This window comes from Polypterus senegalus, chromosome 16 (genome assembly GCF_016835505.1).
Source record: "Polypterus senegalus isolate Bchr_013 chromosome 16, ASM1683550v1, whole genome shotgun sequence".
NCBI classification, from domain to species: Eukaryota; Metazoa; Chordata; class Cladistia; order Polypteriformes; family Polypteridae; genus Polypterus; species Polypterus senegalus.
Window position 1 is genome coordinate 75,112,314 of NC_053169.1, and position 24,097 is coordinate 75,136,410.

The following is a 24,097-nucleotide window of genomic DNA, read 5'->3' on the forward strand; positions in this document are numbered from 1 at the left end:
GATAAAGTAAATTTGTTGTGGTCCTAGGGACAGGGTCGTGCTATGATCATTACCACAGTCTGGGGATTGGTGGACATACAGTAGATGTCTGCTTTTAATTCCTTGGGTCACCATTTTTGGGTGACCCACTTTTAATCTGTAACAGAAAATAGAAAACCTGAAAAAGGTGCGCAAACCAAACTGACAACTGTCAGTTTTTTCTTTAATCAATTACTATATACCTTCTTGTGCGTATACTGTTGTGTTACATTTATAGTTTTGTACACTATACTCTGCATTTGTGTTTTAAATTATTGTTACTAGGGGGATCTGTCCCTTGCTCGCTTCGCTCGCCAACTCCCGGACTTCTCGTCTCTGCCGCTCGCGTATGGGTAAGTGGATGTACAATTTAAACAGATTGTTATTTTCATGGGAACTGTTACATATGCATAATAGAACTAACTAACTATTTTACATTACAATGAGTAATTAACCATAGTTAAAAACAGTAAAACGTAATAAATTGAAATAAAATTATGTTTCATATTGTGTTACTATTATCGTAGTGGGGATGGGAGGGCTTTTGCCTTTGCAACACCACAGGATTTTCTTTTCTTTTTCCCAGCATGTTTTTCTGTCATGTCTGTCCAGCATATTACCCCTGTTATTTAAAAAAAAACAAACAAACAAACACCCTCCTAACGTTTTTCAGATATTTACTGTATAACATGCATTCACAAAAACATAAAAGTGAAATTATTACACAATGGAGAGATTTAGCATCTTCCAAATTACAACTGTTATAATAGAATATTGAATAATCTCACATCTAAACTAAGGATTGAATTACAAATAAAACCTGACTAGCTAAATAATTAATCTGAAGTTTGCCAGCTCTGTCTTCTCAATACCAGGACAGTACAATCACAATGTTATTTGTTTCTTATGGGAAAAAAAAAACACAGTTAAAAGAATTACCAAAAAATGTATCCACAGCCTTTTGTGATTAAAAAACAATATTCACCATTCTCACCTGCTGAACACCATGGTGCAGCTGCCTGCTGATGAATGTGCTACAGCTAGTTAAGTTAAACTTCATGATTAATGGCAAATTAATTATTGTATGGGAGTGCTTAGGCATTTCGTTTGTGTTGTAGTTATTTTAATAAAGTAAAAAATAAAATGTGTCCAGTATATCACAAAATATATAAAAACAACAACTATACAAACTCAAATGAAGATTTTAAAGGGGATAGTATGTGCAGAAAAGAATGCCACACACAGAATTGTCTGGGACAGCATCCAGCCATTAAAAGAATTGGTGTAGAGCATGAAAAAGGGAACGTGGAGAGAGCAAAAGTAGTTGCAAACAGGAGGCATGTCTCCTATATTAAATACATTGGCTTGGATTCTTGGCTGCCATCATGTTTTGCTTAAGGATTTTGGCTTGGATCAGCTTACAGAATTAAGGAAAGTGAGGCAGTGTTACCTGTGACTCCAAGTGAAGTGCCGCCAGCAGTGTGTGCCTCACACGGGGCTAGGCAAAGAAGACTGGGTAGAGACTTGTGGAGCAATGGAGCATTGGGGCCACAGCAAAGTTACTGGAGTGAGGCAGAGGAAAAAATGACTGTTGAAGGCTTTAATTCTAACCTCCTGATCACCTTGGTCCTTTTCTACCCCACAGCAATATGTATCAATATTTCTCATATGGTGTATCTACCATCGATAACAAAAGTTTTGTATAACAAACTAAAGACTAAAGTTTTAAAAATTCCAGTCGAAAGAAACCTCCAATGCTCAATTTGTGTTGCTGGGAGAGGCAGAAATTGATAAAAGGCAAACATCCAAAGAATAACATCCAAAATTATGTCCAATTAAAGCAGGATGACTGAGTCCCGATGGGTTTGCCACAGTATAGATTTTATAGGCACAGCTACTTATAATGTATCCATCCAGTAAAGATGAGCAGTTTAAGGCATACCTGTGAAACTGCATGCACAACAAGAAGACAGAGTACCACTAGCTGCAGTAGTTGAGACATTAAAAAGCAGCTGCAGAAGGACATTTGGAGCTATCCTGTCACATTTAAATTAAGATAATTGCATAACACTATAAGCCTAGTAATCTCCTACACAACTAAACCTAAAGTCTGAAGTCCCGCTGACCCTTTTTTTTTTTTTATTTATTTGCCCATGTACCCAAGGAGAACAAAATTCAAAATGCCTATAGGTATGCCCATTAGGAGCTTTCAATAAAATGGAAATGATTCATATATTAGAGTGAATGCCAAAAACAATGTCAGAGGAGATCACGGTTTATTTCACTGGAGAATGAAAAGATAACTGAAACTGAAAGAGCAAAACAAAACTCAAAACACTAGCCCAGTTTAAGGTTAAATTCTGACATTTCTTAAACTAGATTGCTAAAAAAATGTTTCCTTTCAAGATGAAGTCTTCCTTTTATTTATTAAAACAAAGATCAGATTCAGTGGAGAGCTTGTCCCTAAATAATGCAGTGGCCAGTACGTCAGACACCATGTCGTGTCAGGCACATGCCTATCAGCAGCCCAACACAGTAGCAATAATAGCACAGAATGGAGAAGTGGGTGACCTCAACCACCAGAGAATCTCTAGAAGAAAACATAACAAGGATAAAAAAAAACACTTAATATAAGAATTTAACAGAAAAAGACAACAAAGCAACCTAGACACTGTGATAAAATTATACTGTACCTGCATACAGGAAGGTGAATGCTTCAAGATATGATCAAAATATAATTACAGCAGACCTCCTAACACACATTTACTTGTTTGGTCCAAATTTTAAATGTTTTTCCCTTTTGGCAAGAGAACTCAGTAAACAGAGAAAAACACACTAGAGATTCAAAAGAACAACTGCATTTTTAACAAATGGCTTGTTAGCAGGTATCAAATTTGTTTATAGTTACAGGATGAGTTATCAAAATATTAATAATGTTTGATAAGCAAATCAAAACTAATAATAACAGGATGCATAAGTAACTAAGATCAACTTTGCACAGCCTTGCTTTGTCTTTTTCTCATGCGTCATTTCAATACTGTGTAAAGTAAGCTTCATTGTTCTCCTAGCATGATTTTAACAGAATTTCTGCGACTGCTCATCCAGGAAAATGATATATTATCTATGTATTTCTTATTAAAAAGTGTATTTTTGAACACTGAACATCTGGATACAGTAGACAATTGATTATCCAAACTAACAAGGACCAAGGTTGGTTCTGTCAATCAAATAGCTCAGTTAATCCAATTGTGGTATAGCGGGTCCACAGCTTCAAAAGAAAAAGGGGCCAGGTTTTAAAGTCGTGCCACTCTCCATGGGTGTGATTGCTCAGCTGCGGGGAGTTAATTGAAGTAGTTGGAGCAAGTCGCACCTGCACAACCTGTGGGTGCGATTGTTCGCAATTACTTCATTAGCTTCCTGTGGCGTGTGATTAAGGCGCTGCGCCCACAGAGGAATGTGTGTATATGTATGCATGTATTCTTTTTATATATATATATTATATAAATACATTATATATTATATTACACACACACACACACAGTGCATCCGGAAAGTATTCAGAGCGCATCACTTTTTCCACATTTTGCTATGTTACAGCCTTATTCCAAAATGGATTAAATTCATTTTTTGCCTCAGAATTCTACACACAACACCCTATAATGACAACGTGAAAAAAGCTTACTTGAGATTTTTGCAAATTTATTAAAAATAAAAAAATTGAGAAAGCACATGTACATAAGTATTCACAGCCTTTGCCATGAAGCTCAAAATTGAGCTCAGGTGCATCCTGTTTCCCCTGATCATCCTTGAGATGTTTCTGCAGCTTCATTGGAGTCCACCTGTGGTAAATTCAGTTAGTTGGACATGATTTGGAAATGCACACACCTGTCTATATAAGGTTGCACAGTTGACAGTTCATGTCAGAGCACAAACCAAGCATGAAGTCAAAGGAACTGTCTGTAGACCTCCGAGACAGGATTGTATCGAGGCACAAATCTGGGGAAGGTCCCAATGAGCACGGTGGCCTCCATCATCCGTAAGTGGAAGAAGTTTGAAACCACCAGGACTCTTCCTAGAGCTGGCCAGCCATCTAAACTGAGCGATCGGGGGAGAATGGCCTTAGTCAGGGAGGTGACCAAGAACCTGATGGGCACTCTGTCAGAGCTCCAGAGGTTCTCTGTGGAGAGAGGAGAACCTTCCAGAAGGACAACCAACTCTGCAACAATCCACCAATCAGGCCTGTATGGTAGAGTGGCCAGACGGAAGCCACTACTTAGTAAAAGGCACATGGCAGCCCGCCTGGAGTTTGGCAAAAGGCACCTGAAGGACTCTCTCTTTGGTCTGATGAGACAAAGATTGAACTCTTTGGTGTGAATGCCAGGCATCACGTTTGGAGGAAACCAAGCACCACTCATCACCAGACCAATACCATCCCTACAGTGAAGCATGGTGGTGGCAGCAGCATCATGCTGTGGGGATGTTTTTCAGTGGCGGGAACTGGGAGACTAGTCAGGATAAAGGGAAAGATGACTGCAGCAATGTACAGAGACATCCTGGATGAAAACCTGCTCTTGACCTCAGACTGGGGTGACGGTTCATCTTTCAGCAGGACAACGACCGTAAGCACACAGCCAAAATATCAAAGGATATGGAAGGCGTCTTTGATATGAAGTTTGCAAATATTCTCTATATTATTTGAGTGGAGTTTTGCTCAGAGTCAAAAAGACAAGATATCAGATAGTTATTGTAAACTGAATGAGTAAGCACATGTGTTTGTGCCAAAAAATTATTTGAAATCCTATCCAGGGAGAACTCCAGCTGGCAGGATCAGTTCCTACCTCTAATATTAAGAGGCAAGTCATATGAATCTTGTTTTTGAGCATTAAGTCATTCATAATTTGCCAGGAGTGATCAATGAACAAAACAATAAATGATTCTGTGAAAAAGCAAACTTTCCAGATACTCAGCTTAACTGTAACTGTCAATCACACAATGTATTTAAGTGACAGACAAAACAAGTCTGAAAAATGCCATATTCTAATTTCAAAAATGCCAAAATATATTAGGAGAATATTTATAAAATAAATAAGAAAGCTAAATATACACACAAACTACTTTTTTCTACAGACGGGTACAATTGGCTAGGCCTGCCTCATGTACACAAGATCAGAGAGGACAATCCATAAAATGTTATCAGTTTAATTCAGTACAGCTCAGTAATCATTCATTGAGACTCAGCCAGATCAATCTTTCTTTGTAATCTTCCTGGAACTAAGATAAGCTTGTAGCTGGAGAGTAAAGTCAACTGGCAGCAAACCAAGAGGAAGTGCAATCAATGAGCGTATGAAAATTATTGTAAAGAAGAATTAAAGAAAGAAGGAAACTACAGAAAGAAAATGTAAAAGTAAAACTTAGATCAGAACTGCCAGACTCCTGGGGTACTCATGTAAAATAGTCAAAAGCAGAAAGAAAAATAAAATATGATATGCCAGTAGGTGTGTAAGTAAACAATTTTAATGTAATTTAACCTGCTGTTTTAGTTAAACAAATAGCACGCTCTTGACAACATAATAAAAGCCCTAAAGATACTTAGGATTTTCACAGACTCAGACTTGTTGAAAACAGAAAAAAATCAATACCTAAGAAAATTATTTCTGAATAAGAAAGTAATCTACTAATAAATAATGCCTAGCTTAATTTGCTAATGAAAAATTAAAAAACATTAATAAAAGGAACTCTCTAAAGGTGCCCTGTACACACAAACAAACATACTGCATATAAAAAATTGCATGTACATATACACACACACACATATTATCACAGACAGAGTCAGGTAAGGTTCAAGAGTGGTGGACCACAGGCTCACATGATACAAATTGGCTTCCAGAGCTCATCCAACCAAAGTGTCCAGAGTAGCCAGCTGTTTCTGGCAGTGAAGGCTGTCCCATTATTCATGAGGATCCAGGAGGAATTAAACAGCAGCTTTCATTGGTAGGGCTACAGAATCAGACGCAGTTAGAGACACTGCAGCTGGGATGATTCACAGGAAGACCAACGCACTTTCAGAGTCATTGAAATATATCAAGTAAACCCCCTCCCTCGGCAATAACAAGCAGCAGCAGTAACTAAGCTCAATGCGAGTCTTATCTGATCCAACTGAATATTTTCATCTGTGTCTGGGAAGTCAAAGAAATGACTGCCTTCACTGATTTCATATCATGCTGCATCACCCCCACCCCAGATTTGCTGAGAGGTACCAATATGCCAGTAAGGCAGCAGTTAAAGTTAACACCCATGTGTTGGAGGACTTTAGAAAGGACTTGAAAAATGATTTCAGTTCAACAATTCAACAACTGAAAATGGTCAAATGGGTATACAGTATTCAAGGCTGTTCTTATTAAGGGTAAGGAAAAGTTGACCTTAAGTGAAGATATTACCAAGAATCTTTATTAACCCACTGCAGTTTTTTTTTTTTTATTTCCTCCTGATTCCTAATTTAGGTATGCACCTGTCCTGCATTACACTTAAAATCGTTTTTAAACTTGTTCCACTGCTCTTTAACTATCTCCACACTTAAGTGCTTATGCCAGTCTATACTCCTTAGACTTTGCCGTATCTGCTCAAAATTTGCTCAACCAAAGTTAAGCTTGACAGTTTTAATCTTTGCATCCATACTCTTCCAAAACACTGAGAACTGGAAAAAAAGACCCACAAACAATTTCACTGGCCATAACATTCATTAAATGAATAAGCAGGATTCCTTACTTGTGGTATGGAAAACCAGGCCTGTCTGCTGAATGTCAACCTATTCACAAAAGAAATTTCAACTGCCTAGAACTCCTTGAGAGGACCTCACATACTTTATAAGGTCGATACTATTTATATCATGCCATTTACAAATTGAGGCTTGGGTTGGTGGTGGTGCTACACACTGAAATAAATTCATTCTCATCTTAGTCTCACGTAATTGTTTCCTAAATTTAGGATGCAACCCCAAACATTTCATCTGTTATAATTTATGTACTACACATACAGAAAGAATTTTTCTGAGATTTCCAAACATCTGTCCCCTGTTGCAGAGAGACCATTTGTACTTATTTTTTATTGAGGAACTTGTAAAGTCGGTATTCCCCATTTACCTGTGAAACTGATACAGTGTTCCAAGTCTGCACTCAGTGAAGAATACTATACAAAATTAAACTACAGTAAACTGACTGTTAAGCAGTTCCTCTGTGATTTATCTGATGAATATCAGTCAACAAAGAATGTCTACAGGCTTTATCTGCCACTGACAACCTCTGTCTAAGATTCATTTTTAGCTGTCCAGGCAAATCAGATGCATTACTGACTATAATCATATCAAACCAATTCAGCATTTTTCATTTTTTCCCTGTTTCTGTACATTTTCTCAGAGGAGTTGACAGTTTAAAAAAAAATAAGCTAAAAACAGTCTTTTACTGTGTTACTGGAAGTATCTGTTTCGTTAAGTTTTTTCGTAATTCGATTTGAGGAAGAACCATTTACTGGCACTCACTGTGCCGTTTAATGCCACAGGATATGTTAGCCTAGCAAAACATTACAACTGTTGACCAGCAAACATGGACCGAGGACTGGACTGATGGCAGTAAATCAATTTTAAAAAATAAAGTACTATTAAATCTTTCCTTACTTTAAAGGGTAAATTATGCAAACAAAATTAGTGATTAAATATATGACTTAGTTAAAACCATTCCTCAAAAACACTATGGCATGGAATATACTCTGTCCTCCCAAAATTCTAAAAAAAATACTCTGACATATGCAGCCAGCACCAGGAATGTAATGACAAATTGTCAGTCAAGGACACAAAATCTTAGCTTTGTCGACACTGTTTAACATGGCAAGAATGTAGATACACAAATATGTCCAGACAAATCCAACACAATCCAAGTAATAAGGCAGCTTTGTTTCACAAAAATCTCAGCCGGGCAAGGCCTATCCATGAAAACATATATGCAGTACCTAAAGCGGAACAATAGAATGGGAAGTGTATCTCTGGCTCTTTGTTGTTACAGTGGCCAAAAGAGAGCACTAAAGTGCGTCTCACTCTTTTTTGAGCTAATATATGTTGTTGCAAATGTAAGACAACTACGGTATGGGATGCACATGTGTCCTTCTTTACCATGTTACCATAGGCAAAAGTAAGTAAGACAAAGTGAGAGTAAAGGAAGAAGTGTGTTCTTGTATCAGTTTTTCTTGTATCACTGATGAGATGGTGCAAAAGTATGAGAGTGGTGCATGAAAAATAGGAAGGTTTTAGAAGGACCCTTTTGGGAAACAGAAAAAAGTGCACTAAAAACTTTATACGTTTACATTTTTCCCTTTTTAAAATATTTATCTGCCAGCTTGTACAAAGTGAAATTTAACTAATTTAAGTAATTAGAGGTTCAAACTATATCTTGAGTAAAGTCAACCCTATAATAATCCACATGGGGCATACTGTACTTCCAGAGAATGAATCATGTTTGTATATGTTTTATTCAAACATTCACTACAGAGACACTAACATTGAAAAGACAAAAAAAAAGTTCTAAGTGATTTTGTTGATAATGTAGAAACGTTCATAACTAGCTCATTCATTATACAGAAAATCAGACGGATATTTGGCACAATTAGTTTCAAGGAAATTGTATAAAAATATGAATCTGAAATAAGGGCGCTGCTATAAATCTAAGCCTAAAAGAAAAGTGCTAAGCCTGTCATTGTCCACCAGCAAAAGCAGGAATGAAGCAGCAGTAAAACTGAGTTTTCAACAACTTTCAGAGTCAGTAAAAATGAAACTTGCTTTGAACTTTGCTTTGCTAATATTCATTTTTTTCTGGCATGGGGGGGGGGGGAGAAAAACTGCATGAAAGAGTAGAATGAGCATGAGAACAGGTGCAGCAATTGACAATTACTTGTTTCTAGCCCTTTATATACATTTTAAAAAATGGCATAGCATCTAGCCCAGGAATTTTCTCTAGCTTCTTTGCCAAAGTAAATAGCAGGTGCACAAAATGGATGAACAGATGAACGCATACAAGTTCTGTATTATAATTATTCAGAGGAAGAGTTGTCAGCTTACAAGACAATTTAACAGTCAGAAACAGATGCCTATTCCCATGAACAGATCTGATTCAATAATAATCCAGCTTCTTAACCACTACAAGAGAAATCTTCCGTTAACTCTGTGTAATATTATTATACTGTATCCGCTCATTTCCAATCAAGTGTTGATTTCTAAACATTCAACCAAAATACTGTATCATCTTGCTTGACATTTAAAGTAGTTATAACTAGATTCCCCAAATAAAACAAATACAAGCTTACAATCTACTTATCAGCAGAACAGACAAAATCTAAACTAAACCATTCTGACAACAACAGGCCATTTGACACAACAAAGCCTGACAATTTAACTTACAAACTTTTCCCAAAATAACATTGAGTTACTAAAGTACCAATCTTCACCACATTATCTTGGCAATATATTCCATATGTGAAGAAAAACCTACCAACATTTGAGTGAAATCTTCCCTAAACAAGTTTCCATTTGCATCCCATGTTCTTGCCTAAGAGCTTAATCTGAAGTAATACCTGGGTTCCATTGTACTAATTCCTGTCATAATTTAAAAAACTTCAATCATGTCACTTTTTAATCTACGTTTGCTTAAACTAAAAAGGCTCAAGAGACAATGCTTATATACACACACTGCACAAAATCTATACAGCACTACACAAAACCAAAGCTATACTCTTCAGCGCACACTGTCATATATGGTACTCTGTATGCAGTAGGCTCTGCAAACAGCAATTTTCCTTTTCTGTTTCATTTGCCACTTTATGCACTCTAAATTTTTGTGCCTGTGGCTAGCCTGATGACAACTTGTCTATTTCCCATTTAACTTTGAATAATACTCAATGACTTACAGCTAGCCGCCCAAAAAATAAGTAGCATATTATGCCACAGTTAACAGCCACTTATTCCTGTTAATTATGGCCTACTTACAACTGATTAAACAAATGTTGACGAGCAATAAGCAAAGGTATTGCTGAAAATTATAGAAAATAAACACAGCCAAAAAAACAAAAAACAGTACAAGAAAAGTTCAAAGAAAGAAAAAAAAATTACAATGTTTCTGTTTGGAGGATCTAAATAACTAACTGCACTGTGGATGATTCATTCAGGCATTTCAAGGTCCTTTGGACACTTCGTTGTAATGAAAGTATCTGCTGAATGTACTTCGTAGTAACAAGATTTGCGTCATATGGGGAAACTGTCGGGACCATAAAAATACTTTGTTGTAATTAAATTTCGTTATAACGGAATTTTACCTATATATATATATAGGGAGTGCAGAATTATTAGGCAAGTTGTATTTTTGAGGATTAATTTTAATATGGAACAAACACAGTGCTATCAGTCAATCCAAAATGTTAATAAACCTGAAACCTGAATGTTTCACAACGGAAATGTGAGTGTGAACATCATTAGGGGAATACATATGTGCGCACAATTATTAGGCAACTATTAGTGTGCAGATTTATTATGCAACTAAAGGAAAAATGAACATTTTCCCATCTCACTTGTTTATTTTCATCTGTTATAGTGAGAATAATAAACACCTCAAAATTTACAAATAAACATCTCTGACGTTTCCAAATAAATCAATCAATCAATGACCAATATAGCCACCCTTCTTTCCAATAACAGTCATAAGCCTTTCCATTCATGTAGTCTGTCAGTTTCTTGATCTGTTGACGATCAGCTTTTTGTGGAGCAGTGACTACAGCCTCCCAGACACTCTTCAGAGAGGTGTAATGTTTTTCTCCCCCGTAAATCTAGCGTTTAAGAAGTGCCCACAAGTTCTCGATAAGGTTTAGGTCAGATGAGGAAGGGGGGCCATGTCATTATTCCTTCATCTTTAAGGCCTTTACTGGCTGGCCACGCAGTGGAGAACTTCGATGCAAGTGATGGAGCATTGGCCTGCATAAAAACCATGGTCTTTTTCCTGTATCACTGTTTGAAGAAAGTGTCTTGAAAAACTGGCAGTAGGTTTGGGAGTTGATTTTGAGTTCATCTTCAATGCAAAAGGTCCAACTAGCTCATCTTTAAAAATACCAGCTCATACCAGTACCCCACCTCCGTTGGAATGGAGCTCTGTGCCCATTACTGATCCACAGGTCCATCCATCTGGTCCATCAAGAGTCACTCTCATCTCATCGGTCCATAAAACCTTTGAAAAAAATCTGTCTTCAGATATTTCTTGGCCCAGTTTTGACATTTCAACTTATGTTTCTTGTTCAGTGGTGGTTGGGTTTCAGCCCTCCTTACCTTGGCCATGTCTTTGAGCACTGAACACCTTGTACTTCTGGGCACTCCAGGTAGGTTGCAGCTCTGGAATATGAAAGTACTGGAGGATAATGGGTTCCTGGTAGCTTCACGTTTGATTCTTCTCAAATCTTTGGCAGCTAATTTGCGTCTTTTGTTCTCAACACATTTCTTGCGACCCTGTTGACTATTTGCAACAAAATGTTTGATGGTTCTGTGATCACACACCAATATCTTAGCAATTCCAAAAGTCCTGCATCCCTCTGAAAGACTTTTTACAATTTTTGACTTTTCAGAGTCAGTTAAATCTCTTTTTTGGCCCATTTTGCCTGAGGAAAACTAGCTGCCTAATAATTCTGCACACCTTGATATAGGGTGTTGATCTCCTTAGGCCACACCCTCCCTTATTACACAAATACATATCACCTGACGTGCTTAAATCCAATAAGCATTCAAGTTAATACAGCTTGGAGTTGGAATATACGCATTAAAAATGATTATATGGTCAAAATACTCACTTGCCTAATAATTGTGCACACAGTGTATATATATATATATACACACACAGTTGTGCTTGAAAGTTTGTGAACCCTTTAGAATTTTCTATATTTCTACATAAATATGACCTAAAACTTAATCAGATTTTCACTCAAGTCCTAAAAGTAGATAAAGAGAAACCAGTTAAACAAATGAGACAAAAATATTATACTTGGTCATTTATTTATTAAGGAAAATGATCGAATATCACATATTTGTGAGTGGCAAAAGTATGTGAACCTTTGCTTTCAGTATCTGGTGCGACCCCCCTTTGCAGCAATAACTGCAACTACACGTTTCCGGTAACTTTTGATCATTCCTGCACACCAGCTTGGAGGAATTTTAGCCCATTCCTCTGTACAGAACAGCTTCAGCTCTGGGATGTTGGTGGGTTTCCTCACATTAACTGCTCGCTTCAGGTCTTTCCACAACATTGGATTAAGGTCAGGACTTTGACTTGACCATTCTAAAGCATTAACTTTATTCTTCTTTAACCATTCTTTGGTAGAACAACTTGTGTGCTTAGGGTCGTTGTCTTGCTGCATGACCCACCTTCTCTTGAGATTCAGTTCATGGACAGATGTCCTGACATTTTCCTTTAAAATTCTCGGATATAATTCAGAACTCATTGTTCCGTCAATGAAGGCAAGCCGTCCTGGCCCAGATGCAGCAAAACAGGCCCAAACCATGATACTACCACCACCATGTTTCACAGATGGGATAAGGTTCTTATGCTGGAATGTACTGTTTTCCTTTCTCCAAACATAACACTTTTCATTTAAACCAAAACGTTCTATTTTGGTCTCATCCGCCCACAAAACATTCTTCCAATAGCCTTCTGGTTTGACCTTGTGATCTTTAGCAAACTGCAGATGAGCAGCAATGTTTTTTTTTGGAGAGCAGTGGCTTTCTCCTTACAACCCTGCCTTGCACACCATTGTTGTTCAGTGTTCTCTGGATGGTGGACTCATGAACATGAACATTAGCCAATGTGAGAGAGGCCTTCAGTTGCTTAGAAGTTACCCTGGGGTCCTTTGTGACCTCGCCGACTATTACACGCCTTACTCTTGGAGTGATCTTTGTTAGTCAACCACTCCTGGGGAGGGTAACAATGGTCTTGAATTTCCTCCATTTGTACACAATCTGTATGACTGTGGATTGGTGGAGTCCAAACTCTTTAGAGATGGTTTTGTAACCTTTTCCAGCCTGATGAGCATCAACAACTCTTTTTCTAAGGTCCTCAGAAATCTCCTTTGTTCGTGCCATGACACACTTCCACAAACATGTGTTTTGAACAGCAGATTGTGATAGATCCCTGTTCTAACACAGGGAGCCCACTCACACCCGATTGTCATCCCATTGATTGAAAACACCTGATTCCAATTTCACCTTCAAACTAACTGCTAATCCTAGAGGTTCACATACTTTTGCCACTCACAAATATGTAATATTCGGTCATTTTCCTCAATAAATAAATGACAAAGTATAATATTTTTGTCTCATTTGTTTAACTGGTTTCTCTTTATCTACTTTTAGGACTTGAGTGAAAATCTGATTAAGTTTTAGGTCATATTTATGCAGAAATATAGAAAATTCTAAAGGGTTCACAAACTTTCAAGCACAACTGTATATATATTGTGAAGGACAGCCGGGTCCCATGCCCGGCAGGGACGCCCCTGCTACTTATGTTCCGGGGGAGCCTCCATGGGCAGTCCAATACCTCCCCCGGGACGCTTGGTGGCAGCCTCCCTGGCCGACGGTGACTCCCCAACCGCCCGCAGGGCTCCATGGGAGATGGAGTCCTCCACAGCTTGGTTGGGGCCGTGGCGCTAGGGGGAGCTGCCTGCTTCCCACAGCCCGGCTGGACGAGCTTTCAGCCCCACCTGGAAGTGCAATCAGGACCAGGTGGTTAATCACCTGGAACGCTTCCAGGTGGGCTATAAAAGGGCCCAGCCACCACCACTCGGTGAGCCAGAGTTGGGAGGAAGAAGGAGACAAAGCTTGCCTGGGAGGAGTGGTGGAGAATTTTGAGTTTGTGCTTTGGGACTGTGTTTGGTCTGTGTGGCACGGGGAAGACGTGTCACACAGCTGAAGAAAAAATAAAACCTGTGTGTTTTTGTATACATTGCCTCTGCGTGGTCTGCGGATCAGGCGCTATATAGCTTTTACAATATATATATATATATATATATATAATTATAGGTAAAATTCCGTTATAACGAAATTTCATTACAACAAAGTATTATGGTCCCAACAGTTTCCCCATATGACACAAGTCTATGCAAATCTTGTTACTACGAAGTACATTCAGCAGATACTTTCATTACAACGAAGTGTCCAAAAGACCTTGAAATGCCTGAATGAATCATCCACAGTGCAGTTAGTTAGATCCTCCAAACAGAAACATTGTAATTTTTTTTTCTTTCTTTGAACTTTTCTTGTACTGTTTTTTTTTTTTTGCCGTGTTTATTTTCTATGGTTTTCAGCAATACCTTTTGCTTACTGCTCGTCAACATTTGAAAAACATCCACTGGAATTTAACTCATTGTCATCATCCTATAGAAACGGCAGATACAAAAAAACGATAACAGTTCATATTAAAAGAAAAAAAAAAAAACTTTACATTTTTACAGCTCTCGATTGCTGCAAAAAGAAAAAAGAAGTCAATGAATTCGGAATTTCGCCATCGACACAGTCAACTTTCTTGAAAGACCAAGCAAAAAAAGAAGAAAAATCTCGGGTTGCAAACGTATGTGAACTGCTGCATTTGAAGACATCGAAAAAGCAGTTTTTATGTGGTTCAGTGATGCTCGTTCAAGAAACATTCCTATTAATGTGGCACTCATTCAAGAAAATGTGAGGTTTGTAAACTCTCTTGGGACCTCCCCCAACTAGACAGCATGCCGAAGAGCATCCCTGTCCGATCTCCGCGTCTATGGAAGACTGTTTATCTGTTGCCGGGGCAACAGCAGGCTCAAAGCTATGCTGCGTCTCTCTGCCAAAGCAAACACAAAAGATAATCGGTGGGTACATTGTTAATGCAGATAACAGGTTTACTTGGTCACCGATTTGGCCATGAGTCTGCCTGACTGCTTTGTCTGTGTATAGCAGAGTGGCAGATCACGCTACAATAAATAAGTGTGCCGTTCCTGTTTCAAGTGAATAAAGCTGGTTTTGCTAAAGCACTGAGACTAAGCCTTGTGTTTTGGGGTGAAAGACAGGGACTTATAGCACGACCCCGATCTTTTATGATTTGCTTCTGTGTCGCTTCACTGCAGCGCTATGAGCCTGATGTTGCCCTGCCCCAGCAACAGACAAACAATCTTCCACAGACGCTGCAATCGTGCTTCAGCGTGTCATTTCCCGTTGGGTGGGTAGTATGTGGGGGTCTCAAAAGAGTTCAGAAACCTCATAATATGAACAAGAAAAGGATGATTCAGCTCCTGATTGATAACTGTGCTGCCCACAACATGCTTCGGCATTTAGATAATGTTTGCACTGAATTACTCCCACCCGATTGCACAGCAGTGCTTCAGCCATTGGATTTGGGCATCATTCGCATCCTGAAAGTGTATTATTGCAAGGAAATGCTGAGAACAATTCTCATCAGCATTAACTTGTAGGCAGGAAGAGATTAAAATTCACGCAAAAAAACTATTGAAATGATTGCAAACGTCTGGACGCAAGTTAAAGAAAATACTATAGTAACAAATACAGAATCTCATTAAAACAATTAAAATGTTTTTTAGGTCCCTGGGAGTTTGTTGTACCGGAATTTTACTTGTATGTATGTGTGTGTGTGTGTATATATCTACATTTCAGAAATGACAAGGTAAAACTTACTGAATCTTCTGGTGGTCTCTTAATCTTCACCCAGTCCACAGAAGGACCCTTCTCTTGTAGGAATCTATGGAAGAGTTGCTTGAATCCCACAAAGTCCTTCTTAACAACCTACACAAGTATAAATTAAATTAAAGTGTTATACATGCCTTCTGCAAGCTAACACAAGCTTAATACTAAAATACAAAATCATTTATCCCATATACAATAAAGAGGAACACTTTATGTATCTGCTCATCTTTCAGGTATCAACTATACTTCCATTCCAGGCATACCAGCTATATTGTGAGATCTGTCTTGCCACTTTTCAAAATCTAACTGTATGAAATACAAAAACATACTATCTCAGAAGGTGGAAGGAGGTGCAGCCATTTGCCTACAATGTACAAACTTGACAGCCAGGTAATGGTGCACATAGACAAGGACACTTTGAATGTAGTATCTTTTCAAATATTTAAAGAACAGATTTACTAAAAATACATATTCCATTTTATATGTCTTTCAATGTGCATATTATATTAGCTTCAACATCAACCAATATTGAATCAAAAATGTCATACAAACCACAACAATAAAACGAGTGGCACTTTAGATAACATACCCCCAAATCCACCTCACTAGCAGTTGCTTGCAATTTTTCCAACTCATTTTTCATGGAGTTTTCCAGCTCTTGACGAATTACTTCTTGAAACTGTGACATCCCTCCTGCTTTGCCTAAACCTACAAAAGAGACAGAGTGACTGTTCAATGATGTTTAATATTAATTTAGGAAAATTTGCACTTTCACAAATGTAATTGCAAGGTCATAGTTTGCAGCTTCTGCATGTCCAACACACAACAAGAGGTATTACAGCATGGATGGTAGGAAATGTGCCCACAAACATACAATGACATACCATGAGAAGGCAGGCATAAATGGTTTTAAATAGTTGTAGAAAGATCTAGTCTCTGTTAACTCTGTTACAGATACCTGTGTTAACAAGACATACTCAAACTCATCTAAACAAACAGATATTCTTTTGTTATCAAAAGTGAGTTTTTAAGTTCTAGCAGGTAAATAGAATGCAAACAAGCAGAACTGCAGATAAAACTTTCAGGCTTCAGGACAAAATGGTCAAACAATCAACTAAAATGTAAAGTCCCAAAGAGCGAAAAAAATCTGTATTATGCTGACCCAAAGTGAACATACTAAATATATGTGCAAGGAAATAGAAAAAAAAATTAAGCAAGTCTCTGATAGCACTGGCAGCCAGTAAAAGATAACATAGTAAACAAAACAAAACGACTGGCTTAAACACAAACATTATAATCTTCCCATTAGATTTTGGCAATCTAAAGACACTATATTTATTTCTCCCTAGACACAATATTTTCTTATGGTGTACACTTTGAGCTAGAATATTTGATTATTCATAACCAATTTATTCCAAACAAGCATTCAGATTGAAGTGCCCGATCACTAAATAAAAGAGTGACTTTAAAGTTGATGCTTGCATGATGGAAGCATATAAATCATCCATCCAAATACATTTAATTGTGTCGAGGTAGCTTACTTTACGAATCAGAAAAAGCCCAAGATGTCACAATTACAATAAGCATCTTGAAAAGAAGCCAGAAACTTGAGTCAGCAGCACAAATGTTCTTACAGTCCAAGAAAGGAATCCTGCTACTAATTACTCCACTCTTAATATGAAAGACTGTTAGCCAAAGCTCCATACTGATATGGATAACCCAATAACATTTTGTTGTCTTGTAATGGCTACATTACATTTCCCTTTGATTATTTAACTGAGGCTTTTATCTATGGCAACTTAAACGTTACAGGAAAGTTTATTTTTTACCTATTTATCTACAACTACAGCACTGTCAGGCTAAATTATGGGCTTGGATGGAGAGTGAGCCACAAACTGTGCAATTTATATTTCAATACTTTAAAAACTGTTACACTACACCACTACTACTACTTTATTGGAGGACATGACAAACCTGCAGAATTCAGTTCACCCTGTTTCATTCTTATGCAGTCCTATTCTTACAAGACACTCTCAGAACTCAATGATATTAAACATACAAAACAGTAACAGAAAAATACTAAAAATAAACTACATATTTACTGGAAGAAAATCAATAAACTTAACCTTCAACATATTTTTGTACTGTTCCAAAAGATGGAAATGAAGAAAACAAAATTAAAATAAAAGATGATGTGATCAGTAGGAGGAAAGTGCAACTGTGTGATACATCTGTCAAACCCGTGCCTGAGGAAGCAAACGAAACACCCATAATGTAACAAGCTACTGCAGCATATTAATCACAAATTCTGTCATCTACTTTCTCAAACTGTGTTGATTTACACTTTCCATGCTGCAAAAATAAAAAACAAGGTCCATGAGCAAAACTGCATTAATGACTAAGTGTCTTGTTATCTGAATCAATCACGCTTTTCAGTATATGCTATACCATGCTCTTTATTGTGTTCACAAATATACAGTGGTGTGAAAAACTATTTGCCCCCTTCCTGATTTCTTATTCTTTTGCATGTTTGTCACACAAAATGTTTCTGATCATCAAACACATTTAACCATTAGTCAAATATAAAACAAGTAAGCACAAAATGCAGTTTTTAAATGATGGTTTTTATTATTTAGGGAGAAAAAATCCAAACCTACATGGCCCTGTGTGAAAAAGTAATTGCCCCCTTGTTAAAAAATAACCTAACTGTGGTGTATCACACCTGAGTTCAATTTCCGTAGCCACCCACAGGCCTGATTACTGCCACACCTGTTTCAATCAAGAAATCACTTAAATAGGAGCTGCCTGACACAGAGAAGTAGACCAAAAGCACCTCAAAAGCTAGACATCATGCCAAGATCCAAAGAAATTCAGGAACAAATGAGAACAGAAGTAATTGAGATCTATCAGTCTGGTAAAGGTTATAAAGCCATTTCTAAAGCTTTGGGACTCCAGCGAACCACAGTGAGAGCCATTATCCACAAATGGCAAAAACATGGAACAGTGGTGAACCTTCCCAGGAGTGGCCGGCCGACCAAAATTACCCCAAGAGCACAGAGACGACTCATCCGAGAGGTCACAAAAGGCCCCAGGACAACGTCTAAAGAACTGCAGGCCTCACTTGCCTCAATTAAGGTCAGTGTTTACGACTCCACCATAAGAAAGAGACTGGGCAAAAACGGCCTGCATGGCGGATTTCCAAGACACAAACCACTGTTAAGCAAAAAGAACATTAGGGCTTGTCTCAGTTTTGCTAAGAAACATCTCAATGATTACCAAGACTTTTGGGAAAATACCTTGTGGATTGATAAGACAAAAGTTGAACTTTTTGGAAGGCAAATGTCCTGTTACATCTGGCGTAAAAGGAACACAGCATTTCAGAAAAAGAACATTATACCAACAGTAAAATATGGTGGTGGTAGTGTGATGATCTGGGGTTGTTTTGCTGCTTCGGGACCTGGAAGGCTTGCTGTGATAGATGGAACCATGAATTCTACTGTCTACCAAAAAATCCTAAAGGAGAATGTCCGGCCATCTGTTCGTCAACTCAAGCTGAAGCGATCTTGGGTGCTGCAACAGGACAATGACCCAAAACACACCAGCAAATCCACCTCTGAATGACTGAAGAAAAACAAAATGAAGACTTTGGAGTGGCCTAGTCAAAGTCCTGACCTGAATCCAATTGAGATGCTATGGCATGACCTTCAAAAGGCGGTTCATGCTAGAAAACCCTCAAATAAAGCTGAATTACAACAATTCTGCAAAGATGAGTGGGCCAAAATTCCTCCAGAGCTGTAAAGACTCATTGCAAGTTATCGCAAACGCTTGATTGCAGTTATTGCTGCTAAGGGTGGTCCAACCAGTTATTAAGTTCAGGGGGCAATTACTTTTTCACACAGGGCCATGTAGGTTTGGATTTTTTTTCTCCCTAAATAATAAAAACCACCATTTAAAAACTGCATTTTGTGTTTACTTGTGTTATATTTGACTAATGGTTAAATGTGTTTGATGATCAGAAACATTTTGTGTGACAAAAATGCAAAAGAATAAGAAATCAGGAAGGGGGCAAATAGTTTTTCACACCACTGTATATCCTATTGAAAACTCTGCTCTAAAAGAGAATTTCCTTACTGATTTCCCTAGTTCAAGACATTCAACATCCACTTCCATAGGATTTTGACACACTAAATAAATAACACAAATATATATGTGCGTAAATGCATTCCGCATAGGCTATAGTGCTAATGTAACTTTTGCATATTTTCTCCTATACATAAACATTATTTTATAGAAAGTTTTAATATAGTGCCCACCACCCGAAACATTTTACAAGCACTTTATATAAGCGAGTTTTTAAGATGGATGGATGAAATATGGCATAAATGTTTGCATGCTTGTTGCAGTTTTACTCATAACTCCAGAGTGAATCAATGGTTACGACTGAGCTGCGAGTGGTGCAGCTTTCAGTCCTACAGCGGATAAGGTGGGTCTATTCCTAATTATTTGCCCTTTCTTCTGAACAAATGACCTCTATGGAATGCTGCTTTAGGGTGCAGCACACTCAATAGAGGATGCTGTTAAAGGTTAAAATGGTTGTTGTGTCAAAGCACCTTAATAATACACTACACCTTTAATCCCTTTACTTACTGTAAGCCAGACTGTTCAATACAAAATACACAGTGCCAGTAGAGCCTATAGAGGAGGATGTCCTCCTGACCATCACTTCACTGACAGGTGCTTCAAACAAATTAAGAAATCATATTATCTCAGTCTGTTGATTTGAGCAAAGGTGCACAGTACAGTCACATTTTAGTGGTCTTTACTCAACGTGTCCCACTTTTTGGAGTTTGTAACTAAAAGCGGTTTGTTTATATAGCTCTATTTTAATTGTCGGCCTTCATTTTGACTGAACAGTTTTATCAATATATTTATTGTGGCTAATGTCCGAATAGTGGTGTATGTGAACGCAAAACTCAATCTTGTATTATATTAGTGATTTTTAAAGGGTTAATTCCAAAGGCATCTGGTCGGAATCTGCTTGGGCTAATTAAAATAATCTAATCTCTAGGGGATGGAGTATGACATACACCCGTGAGGTTGTTTGCTTAGAGTAACTTAATTCGAGTGAAACTGATCGGTGAATTCGGATTAACAAGTTCAGAGACACAGCCTGAAAGCAGCTAAAAAAAAAAACATTAAGTGCACCGAAACGGAACGCACGCTACGCTCACGGATAACCCAAATCCAGTATCCATTCTATCAACTTACGTTTTTATACGACATGCAAGGCCGCAAAACAGTTAATTTCTAATGTTATTGACACATCCAGAGACCGTATAGAAAAATCAGCTTTTAATTGGGCTGTGTCGGTTTAGACTAATGATAGATGATTTCAGCGCGTTGTCAAGTCAGAGAAAACTGTTAATTAAACGGAACATGCTTGTTATGTATAACATTGAGAGGCACTCGGCAACACTTCACATTGTCTGGAGAACGTTTATCATCCTGGTTTGCTTCAATCCAATAGGAATAAAAACACAACGTTTTCAAGTGAAATGATACCGAGGATTGCCAGGTAAGCAACGTGCCCCTGAGCAGAGCATCCGCCGAGGCAGCACTGCGGTGAGACGCCCTGCGCAGGACAGCTAAACGACCTTTTCACCACCACCTATCAAACTGGTCCAACCCGCGTGTGTTCAAGCACCAGATTTCACCAGTCGTCCGTAGAAATATGACCTTGCGCATAATCTTCTCAGCATCAGTGTACTCAAGATAAACCGCAAAACAAAACGAATCACACACACAGAACACTGTAAGCCATCGATCGCGTCTTTGTGATGTTTTGAGTGTCGACTTTGAAAATCATTTTTTCTTTATGATTAACGAGTCCTCCTTCTTTAATAGTAGTACTTGAAAAATGACGTGACTTACCTTCAATATAAATGGACATTTCAAAAACTGTGTTGCCCCTTTCCAGTTAAAATTAATAATATTTCCACTGGTTACAGTGTGTCCGTGCGATGAATTTATGGGAAGGATCAGCTGACAATTTGACAACGGCTTGCAAGTATTGGCATTAGAAATAAATTAACAAAATCATCAGTTTGGTGTATTCCTGCCTTGATGATCTAAAAGAAAGCAACTTTTTTTTCCCTTTTAAATTTGATAACTCGTATGTCGCCACTATCCCGCAACTAAAAGCCTAGGAGACGATCGGTGAGGTGCGAGTTAAAGCAGCAGTTGATCATTTTTTTAACCTCACAAAAGCGATTTAACAAGCAAAAAAATCTTTTAAATGTTCCTCATAGTTTCTCCTCCCACTTTCAAATTACTCTGGGCAAACGACATGGCCAATGGCCATTTACATAAGTCCGGATCGGAACTACCCAAACACACACATATACACACACTACCCCAGCGTGGGCCAGCCCCCTCCAATGTGCCACCCCACTTTATCTGCTAGTAATATTCAAATAGATGAAATCAGACGAGAGATCTCCACCCGGACTGGCCGCTATTCCGCCTCGCCTCATTCTCAGATAAATATCCCACGTCACCGTCTAAATGGGCTGGTTCAGAAGGAAAGTCGAGGGAAAACACACACACAACGCCCCCGTTGCTGGAAAAAAAACTCCATGCATACTGTCGCATCTTTCCTTTTTCGCTCCGATATTCTCATGGAATTTCCGAGCCTTAGCAAGCAGACTTTTCGAACGGTTTATATTTCAAAAAGCCATGGGGGACTCTGCAAGAGTCAGTCGGGGGTGGGAATGGGTAACTATACAAATGTTTAAGGACTGAAAGTCTTTTTACGGTTAATATTTGTACTCCAAACAGTTCTATATGAGCCGACCCCATCCACTTGCTACTATAGTTCCTTAGACCCACATCAATTTCAGATACTGGTTAATGGAACACACCACCTTCTAAAGCTAATATACAAAAATACATTTACGTGCAGCGCTTTTTTTTTTAAAAAACCATTTCAACACCCACCTTTTTACAATTAATATAATGTCATCAACAGGAAACACCGGTACCGATAATTAAATAAATAAAATGGCTACAGTAAGTTAAAATGTTTAAGAACGTGAAAGAAAAGCCATCCTGTTGCTGGACTTTACAGTAAAATAAATAAACAAACGTTACAGGAAAGGTGTCCAACAGCCCTCCAAATTAAGCCACTTCGCTCATAGGAAGTGTCGCAAAAGCTTGAGCGACGTTAACTTCGCCCAATCGCCGAAAGCAGAATCTCAGGGCCCGTCCACTTCATTTTTCTAACCAATTAGGGAAAAATTGGAGGCAACGCCCATTTGACGGCACGTTTGGCGTATGGTTTCGACGACCGCCCCTACGTCTGCGGAAGTGCGCCAGCCAATCCAAATTTGACAAACGGAGGCTCGCGAAATGCTCGGGTTGTGTCCGCCAATCCGCTTCTTTGTACATTGCTGTTGACCTTCTCGCTGACTTGCTGAGGTCAAGGAAATGTCTTAACTAAATTCTTGGGTAGAGAATTCCCAAGGTAGGAGGTGGAACTGAGCTGATGCTCCTGGGTTGGTCCGATTTTGACTTACGTACACGTACAGCTTCGGCTTACTCTCACCATCTAGGCAGGGGGATTTGCGTGTGTTTTGAAATGGAATCATATAACTTAATGTATGATTAATAACCAGGTGTACTTTTTCTACCCTGCCAGTAGGGAAGCGTGACGCGCGTTTTAAAGATACACGTTCAATTTGAGTACTGAACATTTTTGTCATAAAATATTACGTTTACCTGCATTTTCAGAATTTTCCATTGCAAGGTCGCGGGGAGGTTGAGGGCATCTCAGTTTGCACAACACATCTCTTTTTTGGGAAGTATTGTGTTCATAAGAATTAGTTATGAATGCCCTGAAATTACTTTTTTCCCCCTTGGTCCTATGCGGAACTCTCCACGTATGATATATCGCTCGCCACGTCTTGATGTATATATATGTAAAAGCCTCATTTTTGGACCATGTTTTGGGCAGGAAGTTAAAATCTTATGCTAAAGAGTAAAACAATAGGTGTCTTCACAGACAGACATTTAAAGCTGTGCATGCCACATTAACCAACCTCAGGAGTTCACTCTCTAATGGGATACTTGGGGTCAAATACACTCCATTTTGCTTTGCGCCTACCCCAGGAGGAGCGAAAGCTTTAGATTCATCAAAAATTTCGATCTCCGTTTTTCGACTACTCCCCTGATACCGAAAACAACGATCTCTCAATGATGAGTGTGTGTCAGTGTCACAGTTTCTTGAGGACGGTTTAGAGCTAAAACAGCTGGACAGAAAAATAGCAAACTTAAAACTTAAGC

At 38.4% G+C, this 24,097-nt stretch overlaps 1 protein-coding gene across 2 annotated transcripts in view; it reads right to left on the reverse strand.

The window, feature by feature from the left end:
- Positions 1 to 22,966, reverse strand: part of ugp2b (UDP-glucose pyrophosphorylase 2b) — a 67,273-nt gene extending 44,307 nt beyond the window's left edge. Inside the window, exons 1-3 of one of the 2 annotated variants that reach the window (XM_039738456.1) lie at positions 22,754 to 22,966; positions 16,347 to 16,465; positions 15,749 to 15,856 (exon numbers count right to left, since the gene is read on the reverse strand). In XM_039738456.1, the coding sequence (XP_039594390.1) occupies positions 15,749 to 15,856; positions 16,347 to 16,445 (207 nt within the window). In that variant the 5' untranslated portion in view covers positions 16,446 to 16,465; positions 22,754 to 22,966. Of the gene's footprint in view, positions 1 to 15,748; positions 15,857 to 16,346; positions 16,466 to 21,688; positions 22,274 to 22,753 lie in introns of those variants that run through there. The other variant, XM_039738455.1, reaches the window with a different exon arrangement.
- Between the last annotated feature and the right edge of the window lie 1,131 nt (positions 22,967 to 24,097).